This window comes from Lemur catta, chromosome 19, assembly GCF_020740605.2.
Source record: "Lemur catta isolate mLemCat1 chromosome 19, mLemCat1.pri, whole genome shotgun sequence".
Taxonomy (NCBI): Eukaryota; Metazoa; Chordata; class Mammalia; order Primates; family Lemuridae; genus Lemur; species Lemur catta.
Genome location: NC_059146.1, coordinates 26952837 through 26972107, shown reverse-complemented (window position 1 = coordinate 26972107; position 19271 = coordinate 26952837). Strand labels below are relative to the sequence as shown.

Sequence of the window (19271 nt, the reverse complement as noted above, 5' to 3'; positions counted from 1 at the left end):
GCCTGGCCCGGCCTTATTCTTTAGCACCATTTGTTAAAAGACTCTTCCTTCCCTTATTGAATTGTGTCAGCACACCCTCTGAAAATCAATTGATTAGAAATTTAAGAGCTTACTTCTGGACTCTCAATTTATTCCCTTCATGTATATATCTTTCTTTATCCTAGTACCACATGGTCATGATTATTGTATCTTGCAGGATCTTTTAAAATAGGGAATAGTCCTCCAACTCTGGTTTTCTCTTTCGTTTTGGGTATTCAGGGTCCTATGCATTTTCATATGAGTTTTAGGATCAGTTTGTTACTTTCTGCAAAATTGCCAACTAGGATTTCAATAGGAATTATGTTGAATGTATAGATAGATCCCTTTGGGCATTATTGCTGTCTTAGCAATTTTAAGTCTTTCCTTCCATGGACACTGGATGTCTTGTTTTAGTGGATTTCTTAAGATTTTCTCTTTGCTAGGTAATGTCTTCTGGAAATAATAGATTGTTTTACTTCTTCCTTTCGAAGCTAGATGGTTTTATTGCATATTATTGCCTTATTTCCTGGCTACAGACTCTGGTAACGATCTTAAATAGAAGTGGCATGAGTGCACATCTTTGTCTTGTTCTTGATATCAGGGGGAAAACATTCAGTATTTTACCATTAAGCATTTTGTTAGCTGTGGGTTTTTTGTAGAAGCCCTTTATCAGTTCACAAAGTTCCAGTCTATTCCTAGTTTTTAAGGTGTTTGTATCATGAAGGGTGTTGGATTTTGTCAAATACTTTTTTGTTTTTTGAGACAGAGTCTCACTCTGTTGCCTGGGCTAGAGTGCCGTGGTGTCAGCCTAGCTCACAGCAACCTCAAACTCCTGAGCTTAAGCAATCCTCCTGCCTCAGCCTCCCAAGTAGCTGGGACTACAGGCATGCACCACCATGGCCGGCTAATTTTTTCTGTATATATTTTTAGCTGTCCATATAATTTCTTTTTATTTTTATTAGAGACAGGGTCTCGCTCTTGCTCAGGCTGGTCTCGAACTCCTGAGCTCAAACAATCCACCCGCTTTGGGCTCCCAGAGTGCTAGCATTACAGACGTGAGCCACCATGCCCGGCCTGTCAAATACTTTTTTGTGTGTCTTTTGAGATCATCATATGCTTTTTGTCTTTTATTGATATAGTGTAGTGTATTTCACATTTAGGATTTAGGTCTCTGGGAATTCTTTTTCAGGACTGATATTTCTAGACATAATGAGCATATCTTTGTATTTTTACTCTGTTTGAAGATATTTCCTCTGTTTGACCTTCCAGTCTCCACTATAGTTGAAATATGTCAAAATTCCCCTTTTCAGCTCCTATTTCAAATGTTTAAATTTGAAAACCCAATTAAGTTTTTGTTTTTAGTACCACTTAGTGTTTTCCCCATTTTTCTTCCCTGCCCATCTCTCCCTCTCTCTCCCCCTCCCTCCCTCCTTCCCTCAGTACATTCTTAACAGTTTTCAGTGAAATTTTATTGTTGTTATTAATTGGTATTTCTCTTCATGGTTCTACATCAGTAACCATCTAAAAGTTACACCTTTTTTGCCTTACACAGCTACTCCAGATAAACTCATGGTAAGTCTAACCATTGTGAGTCAGGGACTGTCTGTATATGAATATGGGTTCATTTATTACCCTCACAGTTGATAATACTGTGTACTTTTTAACAATAGCACACTGACATGGAGTGAAAAATTACATCATTTGCACATTCAGTTGGCACAGGGACTGCACATAGTGTTTTGCAGTTTGCATGAGGGAGGATGAGAGCTGAGACTTCATGATGGGCTTGGAACAGATTCATCTGCCCACATCTTACAGAGATTGGTCCTTAGTTTTGCACATAAAGAAACTCCAATTTACTGATTTCCCAGGGAAATGAGAAAATTCTAAGAGTGACATATCACATTAGCCATAGTCACATAAAACTCTGTTTTGAATCAGAGACTGATGTGTTTATTTGATTATGATGCAGAAATCATAAAGATTCCATGGAGGAAGTGATATTCAAATTGGGTCCCTTAAATATTGGGTAATATTTCAAAAGTGAAGGAGAGGATGGTCATTTCAAAGAGAAGGATGATAGCATCAGAGACAGAGTTGTAAAAATGGCAGGACATGAGGTGGGAACTAAAACTGTTCATGCTCAAGAAAGGTGGGTTTGTGACCAAATGCATCCAGGCTTTGGATTTGGATTCTGTGACTGGGTTATTTTTCTAAGCAATGGGTGCCTTTGATAATTTTTGAGAATTTTTCAAAACAATTCAAAAGTTTATTTGGAAGAGAGTCCTAGGATTTCCAGGATAAAATTTTTGAAATACAATAAAGATGGAGAGATAAATGTGTTATTGCTCTAAGTGAACACTTTCATGGTGACACAGAAGAAGTTATCTTTGTCATGGGAAGAGAGCTGTATTCCATAAAATACCTAATTAATAATATATAGAATAATGTAGTGATGATGATGGCGTTGATATCAGTAAGGAAAGAATGAATTTTTCAGTAAATGCCATTGAGAAAACTTGACAATAATTTGGTGAAAAAGAAAACTAGATCTCTCTTTCACACCATCACTGAAATAAATCACACAGGGATTAGAAAGAACAATAAAAGCACTAGATGTGAATATAAATCTCCCCTTATTGGGAATCAGGGTAAGGAGAGTCTTCAAAATCATTGGAATAAAGGTAGAATCCAAAATGGAAAGACTGATAAATTTGGTCAGATAAAGAGTTTTTTTTTAACTTATTTACTTTATAAAATTTCCAACTTAGAAAAAATTCATCATATACAACAGAGTCAATACCATTAGTATACAGGAAGCATTTACAGATAAATAAAAGCTTAAAGTGGACAAAGGATATAAATATTCACCCACCACTGATATATCAACATCTATTCAATATTTTCATGAGCAAAGAAATTGAATCAATAATAAGGCAGCATGTTTAGTCTACCAAATTGGGAAAAATTAAAGAAAGTGATGATTTTTAGTTTGATATGGAGGACAAGGTAGTGAAAATTAAAGAATCTTAGGCAACTATCTAAAATGATTTCATTATCTAGTGATGTGGAATGCTATCCATGATACATGTAGTCTGAGGGAAAAAAGGGTCACAAAATATGATGCCTTTCAGGGAGAGAGGCTTTTTTTTTTAAAAAAAAGCTTATATACTTCTGTAAATCAGGAAATAAATGAGCCGAGATATTAATTATGCTTGTTTCTGGGTGCCAGGATTACGGGAGACTTAATTTCATTTTTGGAATTTAATATTTTCTTTTTGCATCAAATATGCACTACTTTTGAAATAGATACTGAAATGTAATTTACACTAAACCATCAATAATACTTTATATTTATATCCCGGGTCTGAGAATATTGTCAGATTTGCTAAAAAGCGAATATCAGTGCTGAATATATGCTTTTTTCCTTTTTGGTGTCACTAACCAAATTTCTCTCTGAGCCTGAGACACAGGAACAGGGCCCATGAGTCACAGAGTTTCTCTGGCAGCCTTCCGAGTAAAGACTATTAAAGAAAGGTGCAGCGGTATCACATAGCTGAGTGCAGGAACGTCGTGGGTACCCACCGCCCTCAGCCTGGCAGTGGGCAGGACCCCATGTGGACGTTCACTTACCGCACCGTCTGAACCTGAGACCGCGGCGCGGAGGGTTCTGGGAAATGTAGTCTGGGACCGACCGACTCGCACACTTCCGTTTCCGGTCCAGCGCACCACTGCAGTTTAAGCAACGGTGAGGCATATTAGAGATATGGGTCTCTTTGGGGGTCATCGATCCGGCCTCAGCAATAAGGGTCGGCTTTCTGAGACCTGGGGAAAGGGGCGGCGTGTGGCTGAGGGTCAGAGCCAGGGGATCTCGACGAGATCGGCCTGAAGGAGGAGGGGTTTGAGGAGGAAGATGCACCCAGGACGGGATGGGGGGTGGGGCCCGTGCCGGCAGCGCCACGCACCCCCAGGCTTGGAAGGAGCAGTTAGAGGCCAGCAGATCTGGCTTTGAAATGAGCATCTCTCAATTTGGGCGACTCCAGTCTGGGCGGTCGCAGATCCATGATATGTAGAGTTCTTTCAGGGTAGCCGCCCACCGCTTGTGTAGTAATTTCAGAGTTTTCTGTCTGGAAGTCATTTCTGTAGAGGGGTGCAGAAGTTGATTCCTCGTGTTGTGTATGTATTCCTTTGAAAATTACTAAGCATGATACAAGTCATGAGAGTTGTTCGCTCTATGGTTGCTGGCTCTGCTTTTTGTAGCATCCCAGACACACAGGTTGAATTCCACTCTTAAGTGCTACGCAGCCTGTGAGACTTACAGCTCTGAATTCAAATCTGGAGATTGTGTCTTGATGCTCACTGTTTCCTGCAAGCTACAGTCAGTGTAGAATTGTAGACAGGACTTTTGAAGCAAGTATCAGGGGCAGATTACAGGAGGGGTAAAGGAAGGTAGGCACTCAGAGATTTCCCCTGGCCTTGTGTTGGGAATTGTGATTAAATCATGCTATTCCTTGGCTCATTTTTCTTTCACAGCTTTGCCTATGTGGGACTATTCCTTTCTCAGAGAAGTCTGTATGGAAGAGGAAGCCTGATCTCTAGCCAGCAGAGCTTCAGGTGAGTAGAACTTTGGTTCTTCTACTTACTATTGTTTTGCGGCAATGCCATGTCTCTTCCCAAAGGGAGGCCAGCTTTCCTGACCTCATTTTTCATCCCGGGGTTTTCACAAATGCCTATTTAGGCCCCTTTGCTACAGGTGCCTTCTCTGAGAAATAGGTTTCTTCTAAGGATTGAGGAATTTGCCAGTGTCTTCAGTGTTTTCTCTCCGTGGCTCCTAGTAGTGGATTGTGTGGTCAGTAAATCCACTCTTTCAGGGCTGTGCTCGGGAAGAATTACAGGGTAGGAATTATTATAATAACTATGATGCTGTGCATTAACTGCATGCTTTTTATATCCCAGGTATCATGCTAGAACGTTCACCACGTATGCCTAGAAAAGTGCCTGGCATGTGGTAGCCCATCAATAAATATTTGAATGAATCAATATATTTCTATTTAATTTGCTGAGCAACCTTGTAAGTTAGTTAGATAGTACTTGCCCTGTGTCACAGCTGAGAATGCTGAGGCTTGAAAGGTTAAGACACTTAACAAGTATGACTTGGCCAGGTGGTGTTATAAGCAGAAGTCAGGGCCTTTGCCCTTGCACTTCCTTCTGTACTCTTCTCATCCCAGATCTTTGTGCAGCTAATTTATTTTTATGGGACTCTTAGAGACCATCCCTGACCACCTGATTTAATGCTGCCCTTCTCACACCTGCCATGTATGTACTGATAGAACTTACGTTCTCATTGCTAGATAAGAATCAATCACATTTGCTTTATTTTCTTCATAGCCCTTTTTGCAATCAAAGGTCATCTTATTTGTAGACTAGTTTGCCCACCAGAATGCCAGCACCATAAGAACAAATTCCTTTTCCATTTATTAAATGAGTAAATTCCTGTATTCCTAGGTTAGTGCTGGGATGGACGAACAACAGCAACGGTAATTTATTGAGAATTTTCTCCGTGCCAAGTATTGGGCTATGAGCTTTATTCACATAGTGTATGTGTGTGAAAGAGAGAAAGACTGAATTCTTTCAGCTGTGCAAGTGAGAATTATTATCTTTATTTAACAGAAGAACAGATTCATTCAGAAGTTTGAGTCATTCTTCTAGTGTTGATACAACTACAATTTGGCTGAATCAGTGTTTGAACTTAAGTCTTTTGACAACTGCATTTTTGAGACAAAAAGTGCAACTTGCAAAACTCTGATCCTCCTTTTGCTCTATTAGTAACATCATAATTTACCTGTTTTCCTCAAACTTCAACCCCACACTCTTATTTGATTTCTCTTCCTTTTCATCCCCACATGTAATTGTTCTTCTAGTCTTGTTCTTTCTACCTTTGCAATATCTCTTTGTCCCATTGCCCTTATCCCCGATTATTTCTCTTTATCCCCACCAGTAGGAGCTCCACACAGTCAAGAAATGTATCTTTGTCCGTATCCTGAGCACCCGACACAGTACAATTTCCTTGTACGTGGACTGTCTTCCCAACTAGCATGTTAGCTGCATGAGCACGAGTAAATGTCTGCCCTGCTCACCATTGTATCCCCCGAAATCAGCATAGTTTTTCATACCTAATGTACTAAATGAGTGAACTGGAGAACAAAATTCCTTCTGCTCTAAAGCCAGTATCAAAAGAACCCAGGAGGTAGGTATCAGCAGGCTGAATTCAGGATAGTCCCAGCTGCCCTCGCAGAGCAGAAAGACAGTAAATAAGAGAAATAGACGGTAGGTCAGATGATCAAAGTTTCGTAGAGAAGGGGTTTGGGGAGTTCAGGCTTGCAATTTCCTGTAGGATAATCAGGGATGAATTTCACTGTGAAGATGGTGCTTAAACAGGGACCCAAAGCAGGTGAGGGGAACAGACTTCTAGGGAAAGAGAGTTCCAGGCCAAGGGAACAAAATGAAGGCACTGAGGTGGGTGCAGGACTGGTCTAGCTGGAGAACAGTAAGGTGGCCAGAGGGGCTGAACAGGATGAGAAAGAAGGATAAATTGGAAAGTAGGCATTGGGAGGCCAGATAGTGTAAAGTCTTCTGGTTGAAAGGACTTCGGTGAATGGTTTTGGGTGAAGTGATGGTTTTAGCCAGGGAAGTGATATAATTTTATATTTTAAAAAGATCATTCTGGCTGCTTTGTAAGAAACAGACTGTGGGGGAGGGGGCAGGAATAGGGACAGAGTGACCAGTTAGGAGACCATTACATTAATTCTGGCAAAAGATGATGGTAGACAGTGGCAGTAAGAATTGGTCCGATTCTGCTTCTAATTTGAAGGTATCTGCTGTTGAATTGGATGTGGAGTATGAGAGAGATAAATTAAGGATCACTCCAAAATATTCAGCCTGCTCATTTGAAAGGAGAGAATTATCTCTAGAGGCCAATCTGCAGTTAGGTCTTGCGCATGTTAAGTTGGCATTGAATCATCAGCATATAGCTGCTATTGAAGCCAGGAGGCAGACATGCTCACCAGGGGAGGGAATGAGTTTAGATAAAGAAGAAATTCATGGACTGAATCTTGAGGCAGTCCTGACTTGTAGAGGTCAGGGACATGAGGAAGAACCACAACGAAATTTTGTACAAACTAGAAGCCTCTGGAAACCCTGAAAATCACCCAGTCAAAGGAAGCTAAGGTAACTTAGCAAGTGCTACTCAAAATGTGTTCCCTGGGCCAGATGTGTTAGCATGACCTGGAAACTTGCTGGAAACACAGATAATTGGGCTCCACTGCAGAGCTGCTGAATCAGAATCTGTGGAGCTGGGCTCCAGCAATCTGTTTCCGTAATTGCTTATAGTGATTTTTAAGCAGGCCAAAGTTTGCAAAGCACAGTCCTAGAGAATGTGGAAGGTTTGAGTTTCAGTGGCACTGGTGCGGAGGCTTTGTTTCCATTCTGGCCTCTGCCCTTCCCCTTTGGCCTTTGCATAGGATAGTGTGTTGCCCTGTATTCTACACAGCCTTAGAGATCAGTCCCCAGTGCAGGGCAGTGTGCAAAGGGAGTGAGACAGAAAGGTGCTCATCAGAGTGGGCTGTACAAAGGTCTGGTGTAGGCAGTTGGAAGAAAGATGGAGATTTGAGGTCCTGAAGCAGTAAAATCCAGGCAATATCTTAGAGTGGGCTGCCCAAATATGTTTATCTGTTTGTCTTGTCCTTGAGGCTTGAATCTCAAGAGAAAACAGGTCAGGCAAGGTGGGAAGGGAGGGAGCTCATGCTTGGTGTCTTTGCACTACCTCCTGACTAGCTCTGAGCTGATTCCAAGAGTTCTCATCTCTGTGTATCACGTCTTGTTACTGGAATGGCTTAAGTGTGCCCAGTTGCTAGACCCATGCAAGGTGGAGAGGTAAATAACAGAAGGCTACTCAGTTCTTTTGATAAGTTAGAGATCTTACCAGGGGAGCCTCTGTGACAGGTGGTAACCGGCAATTTCAACAGTATTTCTGTGGGGTACAACATACACTATAAAGGTGATGGGTACGCTAAAAGATCAGACTTCATCACTATAGAATATAACATGTAACAGAATTCAACTTGTATCCCCTACATCTATTAAAATAAAAGAAAGGAAAAAAATAAAGTGTTGCTGGATCCCAGAGTGATTAATTCAGTGTGGTGGCCCTACTAAAAATAGAAAAAAAGTAGCCAGGTGTGGTGGTGCATGCCTGCAGTCCCTTGGGAGGCTGAGGCAGAAGGATCGCTTGAGCCCAGAAGTTTGAGGTTGCTGTGAGCTAGGCTGACGCCACAGCACTCTAGCCTGGGCAAGAGAGTGAGAGACTCTGTCTAAAAAAAAAAAAAAAAAAAATATATATATATATATATATATATATATATATATATATATGGTTATATTTTAGTATAATCACCTTTATAAAGAATTCTGTGTATTATATTTTATGCATTTAAAACATTATTCCAAGTAGAGGTCCATAAGTATCATTAAATTACCTACGAGCATCATGACACAAAATAGGTTAAAATTTTGATTTGGAAGACGGTTGCTAACCTATATCCTGACTTTTAGGATCCTTGAGGACATATTTTATTTTTCACAAGCCCTACAGGATTGCATTAATAAAGCTTTTACACTCTAGGTTTTTCTTTACAGGGCACATATGTTTGTGGGGTCTCTCCACCCTTCTGAAGTGCCCTGTGTGTCACAGTGAGACTTCAGCTGCTGGGCCCTCCTGAAAGACACTTCTGTGACTCTCCTCGGCCATCTGCAACATTCTTGCTCTCTGGACTGTGAGCCCCTGCAGAGCAAGGACTATACCTAACAGCTACTCAGTAAATTTTTTTTTTTTTTTTTGAGACAGTCTCACATTGTCACCCAGGCTGGAGTGCAGTGGCATCATCATAGCTCACTGCAACCTTGAACTCCTCCTGGGCTCAAGCAGTATCTTTCTTTTCTTTTCTTTTTTTTTTTTTTTCCATTGTCACCCAGGCTGGAGTGTAGTGGCATCGTCATAGTTCACAGCAACCTCAAACTCCTCGGCTCAAGCAGTACTCTTGCCTCAGCCTCCCGAGTAGCTGAGACTACAGGCACATGCCACCATACCCGGCTAATTTTTAAATGTCTTGAAATCTACTGAATGAACAGTATCCAGAGGATGTGAACCATAGCATAGCCCCCAAGCTTTGGGGCCCAGAAGAAAGGACTCGGACAAAGTTCCCTCTTGAGCCTACAGGTCTCCAGAGCATGAGAACCAAGAAGTCTCTAGGTACTGAAGGTAGAGGCAGTTGCTTCTGACCTCAGGTATCCATCTGATACTTGTCAGGGATTGGAGTGTCTCAAGAATGAAGACGGCCTGGGTTTCCTCTTCTCCAGCTTAAGAAGATAAAAGAATAAAATCGCTGCTGTTCACAGAAAACCCAGCATAGACCATGGAGGCTTTGGCTTCAAGGCACGCAGAAAGAGGTGAGAACGAAGGGTGTGGGGGAGGGAGAATCCAAGCTGGTTATGGAAAGAAAAGATGTTGGGTGAACGAGGACTTGCCTTGGCTGAGAAGAAACCAGGCTGTAAGGCAGACAGTCTGGAAGCTCAAACAGCACCACCTCCCTCTTACGGCTTCCTTCTCTTCCTACAGCTCATTATTCTCAAGCCTCAGCCCTTCCCCAAGATGTGGAGAATGAGACCACGTTTCAGGTGGGTTGAGTTTTATTTTTCTTTCCAGAAATACCACTTCAGGCATAAGATAGTAAATATATCTTCCTCCCTTGGTGTGAAAGGGAAGAAAAGGAAAAAAATGTATTGGGTAAGTACTTTAGAAGTCTCATTGCAATTATCCACAAAATAGCTATGTGAGAAAGGTGGTTTAATCCTGTTTTATACATGAATAAATGAGCAGTGAGTCCTGGATTTAAACGCACACTTCCATAATCTGCAACTCTGTTCTACATGCTGCCTGCCAATAATAGTTTCATGTAGGGGTCTGAGCCCAAATTATGCAAAGAGGTGACTCACCAAAGAATGAATCCTCCTTCTCTGCCTGGATTATTCTCTGATATGGGACCTTTCTCTTATTTGAAAGATCAACATTCACTGTTGGAGTATGGAGACACGGTTACATTCGTATAATTGCAAGGGCATTCAGCCTTTCTGGAAGTTCTGCATACCTCTGGTCCAGCATTTCCCACTCCAAGAATTTATTCTAAATGAGAACCAGTGTTCAAAAAATGGTCACTGCAGCACCATTCATAACAGAAAAAACAAATTAGGGTGGATTCCGTGTTCATCCATTGAATTGATGAATCATGGTTTCATTCTGTTGTCTAGATCCTAAGCTGCTATCAAGTGAGATAAAGTGGATGAAAATATTAGGACATGGGAATAGGTTCTCTCAGTATAGACATATATATCGACTTAAATTTTCATTTAAATTGAAAAAAAAATCAGAGCAGTTGCAGAATTTTAAGTACATGTTTTATCACCCCACGAAAGATTATTTTTTAAAACCTTCCCTTAAGAGATTATGAAAGAATTTTGAAGGTTTGAGTCACTTTTTTTACTGTTTTAATTTTAAAATATTATTGATTGACTTCATGCTCTAAGATCTGAAGAAATTAGCCCATTTTTACTTGCCACCCTCTCCTGTATTATGTTGTTATTGTCATTGTTACCTTCTGATTTGTCACCGTCAATTCCCCCAGTTGAGTAGCAGTTGAGTGTCAATCCTATCTCACGAATTCATCACCTCTCCTTTTACCTTAGCTGCTTTATCTGGATTTATCAGTTGGTTGCCTTAATGTCATCAAACACTGCTTTTTCCAAAGACTTGTGGCTGCAGTATCCTCTGAGTTTCTCGCTGTTTAAGAATGTCTGTTGCCTTTATGTTCAAATGGCAAATTGTGTAGGCTTAAAATTCTTCATTCATACACTCGGGACTTTGTATGAGTTGCTTCATTTTCTTCTGGCATTTAAATCTTGTGCAGGACTTGTTATCATGGGTTTCTCCATTCACCTTCTGGTTTATTTCTAGTCATTTTGTCCAGAAAGGTCTGTTGTGTTTATGCTTTGCCGTGCATCATTGCCATGGTTCCTACTTTATTTCCATTGCTCTGTTCTCTTTTGGCATTAATTAATTCTCTCTGTGCCCGGATGTTGACTATTTCTATTGTTTTATCCACTGGGTCCTCCTGGAACTCCTCTTGGATAAATGGTGTAACTTCTGGATCTATTGTCCCTATACTTTTTTTTTTTCCTTTCTGGTGACCAAGACTGCCAGCTGTCAGTCAACTCGTTAGCATACAAACAGACATCACTTTGCGATTCTAAGGCTTTAGGAGTTTTATTCCAGGAAATGGTGGTGAAGACCAAATATATATTTCACAATATCACATACTTGTTTTTTAAACTTTTAATATTATTATTGCCAGGGTATTTGAGAAGAAATTATAGTAATTCATGTTTTTCGCCACGCCTCCAATTTCAAGAATGTATCAGTACTTAACATTTTTGCTGATCCGACAGGGGGTGCATGGCAAAGCTTTCCCGTTTTACTTCGTAGTTCCCTGCATAGTAAGCATCGTAAGCACCCTTTCCTATGTTTATTGGCTGTATCTGTATTTCTCATCTGTAAATTGCTTATGAAATGCTTTTGTCTATTTTCTCATTAATTCTTATCACGTTGTTAGGAGCTCTTTTAATAGTAGGGTTGTTACCTTGCCTATCAAAAGTGTTCCAGTTCTTTTCTCTCACTCTTTACCTTCTGAATGGTGGCTTTACCATAAGGAAGTTTAAAATTTTTATGTAATGAAACGATAGTTAGTTCCCTTTTGGAAACCCGGCTTCATATATAGTTTCAAAAGGCCACACCCATTCTAAGCTTAATCAAAAAGGCAACAAAATGGCTCTTAAATCATCACATTAAAAATGTCTAATCTCTATTGTAGCTGTAATTTATTTTTGTAAATGGCACGAGGTTGACATTTAACTACACTTTCTTCAAGATACATAGCCAATTATGACAATATCACTTATTAAATCAATCATGCATTTGCAAGTCAACCTACTTCAGCCCGTTGTCTTTTCTTTTTCCTGACTGCACTTTATTTTCTTTCACTGTATTAAGCCCTAGCCGTGAGTGTGACAATACGTGAAGTCCTGTGAGTTCTCCTGGGGAATCACAGAACCCAGGAGTAGTCCGGGGGGCTGCCAGCACTCCCCCGTGAAGGCAGAGCTGTGTCTTTCTCACTCATCTCTCTAATTCCTGATGCATAACCTTGTTTTCTAGGTGCTCAGCGTGTCTTGAATGAGTAGCATGGTGGGAGGTACACACTAAACCTTTCTAAATTCACCTTGCCTTCCTTCTTATTAAACATATATCAGTAAGTTTAAAAAAAGAGTCAAATTATTAATAAGTGAAAAAAATCAGCCCACTCTTAACTTGTAATACCTTGTCATAGGTACTCCAGGGACAAGCTGAAGGCAAAGTATGATTCTGAAAGTCCTTATATACAATTGTCTCCCTCTCAAGAAAGCACGTCACAGTCCATGTGAAGACAGTAATGATACTATAACAATATAGTTGAATACTATATTGCAGAATACATAACTGCCATTTTTTTCCTCACTGGACTGGAGCAGTTAGCTTAAAAAACTTAGGCCACACACAATTCGTAACTAAGGATGACACAGCATGGTTTGAAACTGCATGTTTGGAATCACTGCTTTCAGGGTCTCATCTGATTGAGGAGATGGCTGCATAAAAACACATTAGTTGCTTTCTGTCACTTGTTGACATGGAGGCCCATAAAAAGGGTATTGGTGGGGGACGGGGGTGGGGACAGGATTTTCCCAGTTGCTGATGGAGGGGTGAGCAGATGAGTGGTGAAGAAAAATCACTGTGGCAGAGAAAGTGATTTTTGCAGTGTGTACAGAAAGAGGCACTCTAAAATTCAGCATTCCTGCAACTGTAAGTTGTCACAGTCTTTTTGGAGGAGAAGTTGGCAATATATAAGTTAGACTCAAATTGAAAAATGTACAGACCCAGTGAGTCAACCATTCCATTTCTGGGAAAACACTCTCAGAAGTGCTCACAGTTTGCAAAGGATGTGAGTGTTCCCGTCTTGACCCTTTGGGTATCTGTGGAAGAATTTTGTTTAGAATTCAAATTTTCGGCACCAACCACTAATCGACTAGATTTGACTGGCCAAACTGAACATCTTCCTGCTTTCTTGTCTGCTTTCCTTAGTGATGCCAAATTTATCTTTGGTTTAGTTGATGTCTATGTTCATGGTGCTTTACATTGTAGGAGCCATTGACCTTCAAGGACGTGGCTGTGGTCTTCACAGAGGAGGAGCTGGGGCTGCTGAACTCTGCCCAGAGGAAGCTGTACCAAGACGTCATGCTGGAGAACTTCAGGAACCTGGTCTCTGTGGGTGAGGGGAATCTTTCTGGGTAATTGAAACTGAATTTATTGGAGTGTTCTTGTTCCCCAGAGAGAAAATGGTTTTTTTTTGTTGTTGTTGTTGTTTGTTTTTGTTTTTGTTTTTTACACGGCTTAAGTCCTTTTTATATAGAACTGTTTGTCTGAGCTTGGCTTCTACAACAAATTGTCATAGACTATGTGGCATATAAACAACAGAAATTTTTCACAGTCTGCAGGCTGAAGTCCAGGGTCAGGTTGCTAGCATGGTCAGGTTCAGGTAAGGGCCCTCTTCCGAGGTGCAGACTGCTGGCTTCTTTTTGCATACTCACATGGCAGAGAAGAGCAGGAGAGCTCTTTGGGATCTCTTTAATAAGGGCACTAATCTCATGCCTGAGAGTTCCACTTTCATGACAGAATTGCCTCCCAAAGACTCATCATTAATACCGTCACAATGGGGTTTACAGTTTCAACACAGGAAGTTAGGGGGACACAAACATTCAGTCCACTGCACTGTTATGAAGCAGTTTCATTTGGCCAGTGATGAATCATTTCCTTGTCTGTTCTTCAAAGGCCTACAGGTCACGGGATGACTGCATTTTCAGATTATTTTTTGCATGTCAGTAACGAGCCTCAGCCTTGTATCTTCTTGCATTTTCAGGACAACAACCTTTCCAACCTGATAAGATAGCCCATTTGGAACAAGACAAAGAAGCTTGGGTGACAGATGGAGAAACTCCACGAGATGCATATGCAGGTGAGAGCCATGGGGTCTAGAGTCCTTGGCGATAAGAGCCTGGCCAGGCAGTGAGGGGCTGAGCTTATCACACAAGAGGCCCCAGTTCCCGCCCTTGCTAGGCTGTGGGTGCTGCGGGCACCATGGGAGGTGACTGCTCTGCAACCTCTTTTCTGTCATTCAGTTCCTGCCTTCCCTTTCAGGGGAAGTTCCTTCCTGCCTTTCAGAGAATGTTACACCCAGAGTGCGTAAGGGCTGTCTGGATTTTCCTCCCTCTGACAGAAACAGCCAGGCAGTCTAAGGCAAGCCATCGGCAGAGAGACTATTCTAGAATACTGAAAGTCCTCAGATGAATTTCTCACTTGACTCCAGTATTCTACAAGTCCCTGGTTATAAACAGATGCTTACTACCTGGGCCCTAAAAGATAAAAATAGCCAATGAAGGATATTACAAATCATGGACAAATTTTTAAAGACATCTGGAACTACAGGATACACATGACAGTTTTATCATTTGCAACCAATAGTGGGCATTAGTCAAATTTTTACATCTTCCTGCCTTAACACTATTGGATTCCTATTGAATCAGCTCACAGCAGACACGGACACAGCTGGTGCACTTGGAGGATTTGGTGCCTTGTTCCCTCCCCAAGTTCAGCTCACACATACCCAGGAGTAGAGGACCTCCTGGGAGGCAGTGCAGAGAGAGGGCTCAGTGGGCCTTAAACCCAGACTTCCTGCATTCAAATCCCAGCTGCACAACTTCCTCACAGAATGGTGGGAGTCATGTACTTGGTCACTTTCTCTCTGCCTTGATTTCATTTTCTAGAAGATGATAATGGCACCTACATCAGTGTTATTCTGAGGATTAAATATGTGTACATTGGCACATAAGAAGTGTTTGAGTTAGATACCTTTATTGTTAGCAGTAACATATTACAAAGTGAATTTTCTCTGTAGAAATCTGTTCAGAATTTCTATTTTTGCATGACAACTCTATGATGAGACATGGTTTGTTACTAATAGGATCATTTTAGCATTTAGCTTCAAAGTTTGTTAATAGGACCCTCTTCCTTTATACCATCAGATATAAAAATAAGTGCCCTAATATAAGATACAAAGCTAAATTTTTCTCTAGGCCATTATTGGTCCAAGCCTGAAAGCCTGCCGTCCCTGAGCCAGTCTTTACTTGTTCTCTTCTCTGAATTGTCTTTAACCCCATAGGAGACCAGAATGGAAAGGATGTGGAGTATATTCAAGAAAAAGAATTAAGGTTCCTTTCACACAAAGAGTTCTCATCCTGGAAAATCTGGGAACAGGTGGCTGGTGAATTAACTAGGAGTCAAGATCGCCAAATGAATCTTCAAGGGAAAGATTTTCAGTTGTCGGAAGATGCTGCCCCCTGTGAAGTGTGGGAAGGAACGTCTACTCAGGGTTTTCGAACTGAGAATTTGGTGGACATTCTACAAGGGGACAGGCCCATCAGTGTAGAAAAGCAAGAGTTTCCATCCTGCAGAGCTATAAAACCAGTCCCAACTCAAGATTCTTGGGTGAAAGCCTTTGTGAATGAGCCATGGAATGTTCAAGAAAAATGTAAAACACTCTACATGGGAGATACAGTGTATCGATGTGATTGGGATGATTCTAGCTTCCACTGGTTATCACATCGTCATGATGCCCACAGATTCTCTGAAAGAGACAATCTGTGTAACTGCGATAAATGTAGAAAAGACTGTGTTAAGAAGTCCACACCTCATCACCCTAACCCTGGAAAGAATGGTTTTAAAAGTAGTGAATGTGGCTTGAGGGATGATTCAAACCTTCCCACCCATCCAAGAATGCCCTTCAAAGAGAAGCTCTGTAAATATCATGAGTTTGGGAAGGGCTTGAGGCAGAGTGCCTGTCTTGACCGCCGTCAAAGAATTCCCACAGAAGAGAAATCCTCTAGAAGTCTGGAGCGCGGTCGGGGCTTGAGGCAGAACACACGCATTCACAGCCATCCCAGGGTCCCTACGGGAGAGATGCCCTACAGATGCGATGTCTGCGGGAAGGGGTTCAGGTACAAATCAGTTCTGCTTATTCATCAAGGGGTGCACACAGGAAAGAAACCCTATAAATGTGAGGAGTGTGGGAAGGCCTTTGGTCGGAGCTCAAACCTGCTCGTCCACCAGAGGGTTCACACCGGAGAGAAACCTTACAAATGCGGCGAGTGCGGGAAGGGCTTCAGTTACAGTTCGGTGCTTCACGTCCATCAGAGGCTACACACAGGGGAGAAGCCCTACACGTGCAGTGAGTGCGGCAAAGGCTTCTGCGCCAAATCGGCACTGCACAAGCATCAGCACGTCCACCCAGGAGAAAAGCCCTATAGCTGCGGCGAGTGTGGAAAGGGATTCAGCTGTAACTCCCACCTCAGCAGTCACCAGAAAACGCACACAGGCGAGAGGCCCTACCAGTGTGACAAGTGTGGTAAAGGTTTCAGTCACAACTCGTACCTTCAGGCTCACCTGAGGGGTCACACGGGGCAGCACCTCTATGAATGTGACGTATGTGGTAAGCGTTTCAGCTACGGCTCAGGGCTCCTCATGCATCAGAGACTGCACACGGGAGAGAAACCCTACAAATGCGAATGCGGGAAGGGCTTCGGCCGGAGCTCGGACCTCCACGTCCATCAGAGGGTCCACACGGGAGAGAAACCGTATAAATGTGGCGAGTGTGGGAAGGGCTTCCGGCGGAATTCAGACCTTCACAGTCACCAGAGGGTCCACACAGGAGAGAGACCCTACATATGTGACGTGTGTGGGAAGGGCTTCATTTACAGCTCTGACCTCCTCATGCACCAGAGGGTCCACACGGGCGAGAAACCCTATAAATGTGCTGAGTGTGGCAAAGGCTTCAGTTACAGCTCAGGGCTTCTCATTCACCAGAGAGTCCACACAGGCGAGAAACCTTACAAATGCCAAGAGTGTGGAAAGGGCTTCCGGTGCACCTCAAGCCTTCACAAACATCAGCGCGTGCACACGGGAAAGAAGCCCTATACGTGTGATCAGTGTGGCAAGGGGTTCAGTTACGGCTCCAACCTCCGCACCCACCAGCGGCTGCACACAGGAGAGAAGCCCTACACGTGTTACGAATGTGGAAAGGGCTTCAGATACGGCTCAGGTCTCCTCAGTCACAAGAGAGTCCACACTGGCGAGAAGCCATACAGATGTGACATGTGTGGGAAGGGCTACAGTCAGAGCTCACATCTCCAAGGTCACCAGAGGGTCCACACTGGTGAGAAACCCTACAGATGTGAGGAGTGTGGGAAGGGCTTTGGCCGCAGCTCCTGCCTTCACGTCCATCAGAGGGTCCACACTGGGGAGAAGCCCTACAAGTGTGGGGAGTGTGGCAAAGGCTTCAGTTATAGCTCAGGTCTGCGAAACCACCAGAGAACGCACTTAGGTGAGAAACCTCAGTAGACATAAGTGGAGGTTTCCAGTTGGAACTCAGAACTTTCTGTTCATCCGAGGGCCAGCCCAGGAGGAAAACCTAGTGAAAGTGATGGGCAGGAGGGGCTGCAGAAGGAGCTGATGTAGACAGTCGTCACCTAGTCTACACGGCGGGAAGACCTGGAAGTGTGATGGGTAGCACTTCAGTCACACACGTCAGTCTTTAGGAGTCTCCTGCTCAGCAGAATAGTCACAGGAGGGGCTTAATAAAAATCGTCACTGTCATCAGAGTCAGCCTGGAGAGAGCTTTAACAAATGTACAAGTAGTATCCAAGGAGCAAATTATGGACATGGTTGCTGGTGGGGGTGATACCAATGGGACAACGTAGGAAAAGGTTATCACCTTACTATAACCAATATCATATGTACCTCTTAAAAGATAGTTTTATAAAAATGCAAAGATGACATTAATGTTTATGGAAGCAACTCATTTTTAGAAGGCCAGGAACAGTTAAAGCCTTTCTCTGGGCAGGTCTGGGTGATGTGTCTCCCTCACATTTAAATCACAGTTTTTCTGATTGTGTTGTATCTCACAGAGGTAAACTGCCACTCAGAGAGACTGTGGATAAACTGCAGGAATATGTCTTTTTACCAAGTTTCAAAAACAAAATATGATTGGCATTGCGTTGATTAATTGGCATTGCAGTGAATTTATAGTTTAATTTGGAAAGAACTTGCATCTTCAAAATGATTTTCTTTCCCATTTTGAAAAAATACTGTTTCCATTTAGTCAAGTATTTGTGACCCCTCGGTAATATTTAAAGGCAATTAAAAATGGATTCTGAATATTCTTAAGTATATTTCTAGGAAGATGTTTTATTGCTATCATGAATAGGTTTGCCCCATTTCATTTCTTAGCTTTTTTTAAAACATATCAGACAGATATTAGAGTATCTTATCAATCAGAAACGCCATTTTCAACTTGTCAAATTAGCACTGATAAAAAAGATTCACCAAATCTGGCCGGGCATGATGACCCATGCCTGTAATCCCAGCACTCTGGGAGGCCGAGGCGAGAGGATCGCTTGAGCTCAAGAGTTCGAGACCAGCCTAAGCAAGAGTGAGACCCCGTCTGTACTAAAAAATAGAAAAAATTAGCTGGGCATGGTGGTGTGCTATGCGCCTGTAGTCCCAGCTACTGAGGAGGTTGAGGCAGGAGGATCATTTGAGCCCAGCAGTGTGAGGCTGCTGTGAGCTATGCCAACACCATGGCACTCTACTAGCCCAGGCAACAGAGCGAGACTGTCTCAAAAAAAAAAAAAAAAAAAAGATTCACCAAATCTACCATCAGTATGGGGTTGTGGAAATATGCAGTATGATGCACTTATTAGTGACACTGAAAATAGGTACAGTCATTTTCAAAAGAATGTGTCAGTGGATAAAATTCAATTTGTATAACCTTGAAGTGGCAATAAGTGTGTGCATGGGAGATAGTTGCACATGTGGGTAAAGACATATATGCAGATGGCTGCGTTTCTAGCATTTTTTTACAATAGCAAAAAAATGTTAATGTCCCAAGTGTCCATTGGTAGGAAATTGTTTAAGGTACATGTATACAAAGGAAAAATCACTAAAA

The 19271-nt window shown here is 42.1% G+C and overlaps 1 protein-coding gene and 1 non-coding gene across 2 annotated transcripts; one reads left to right on the top strand and one right to left on the bottom strand.

Annotated features, from left to right (window-relative positions):
• Nucleotides 1-3450: 3450 nt before the first annotated feature.
• Nucleotides 3451-3560, bottom strand: LOC123624897. The gene has a single exon (XR_006730260.1). It is a non-coding gene; the product is annotated as a small nucleolar RNA SNORA5 (small nucleolar RNA).
• Nucleotides 3561-9117: 5557 nt separating this feature from the next.
• ZNF229 (zinc finger protein 229) lies at nt 9118-18738 on the top strand. Its single transcript, XM_045531488.1, has 5 exons — nt 9118-9522; nt 9692-9750; nt 13358-13484; nt 14133-14228; nt 15432-18738. Exons 1-5 carry the CDS (start codon nt 9489-9491, stop codon nt 17663-17665), a joined length of 2550 nt encoding a protein of 849 aa, XP_045387444.1. The 5' UTR covers nt 9118-9488; the 3' UTR covers nt 17666-18738.
• Nucleotides 18739-19271: the final 533 nt, after the last annotated feature.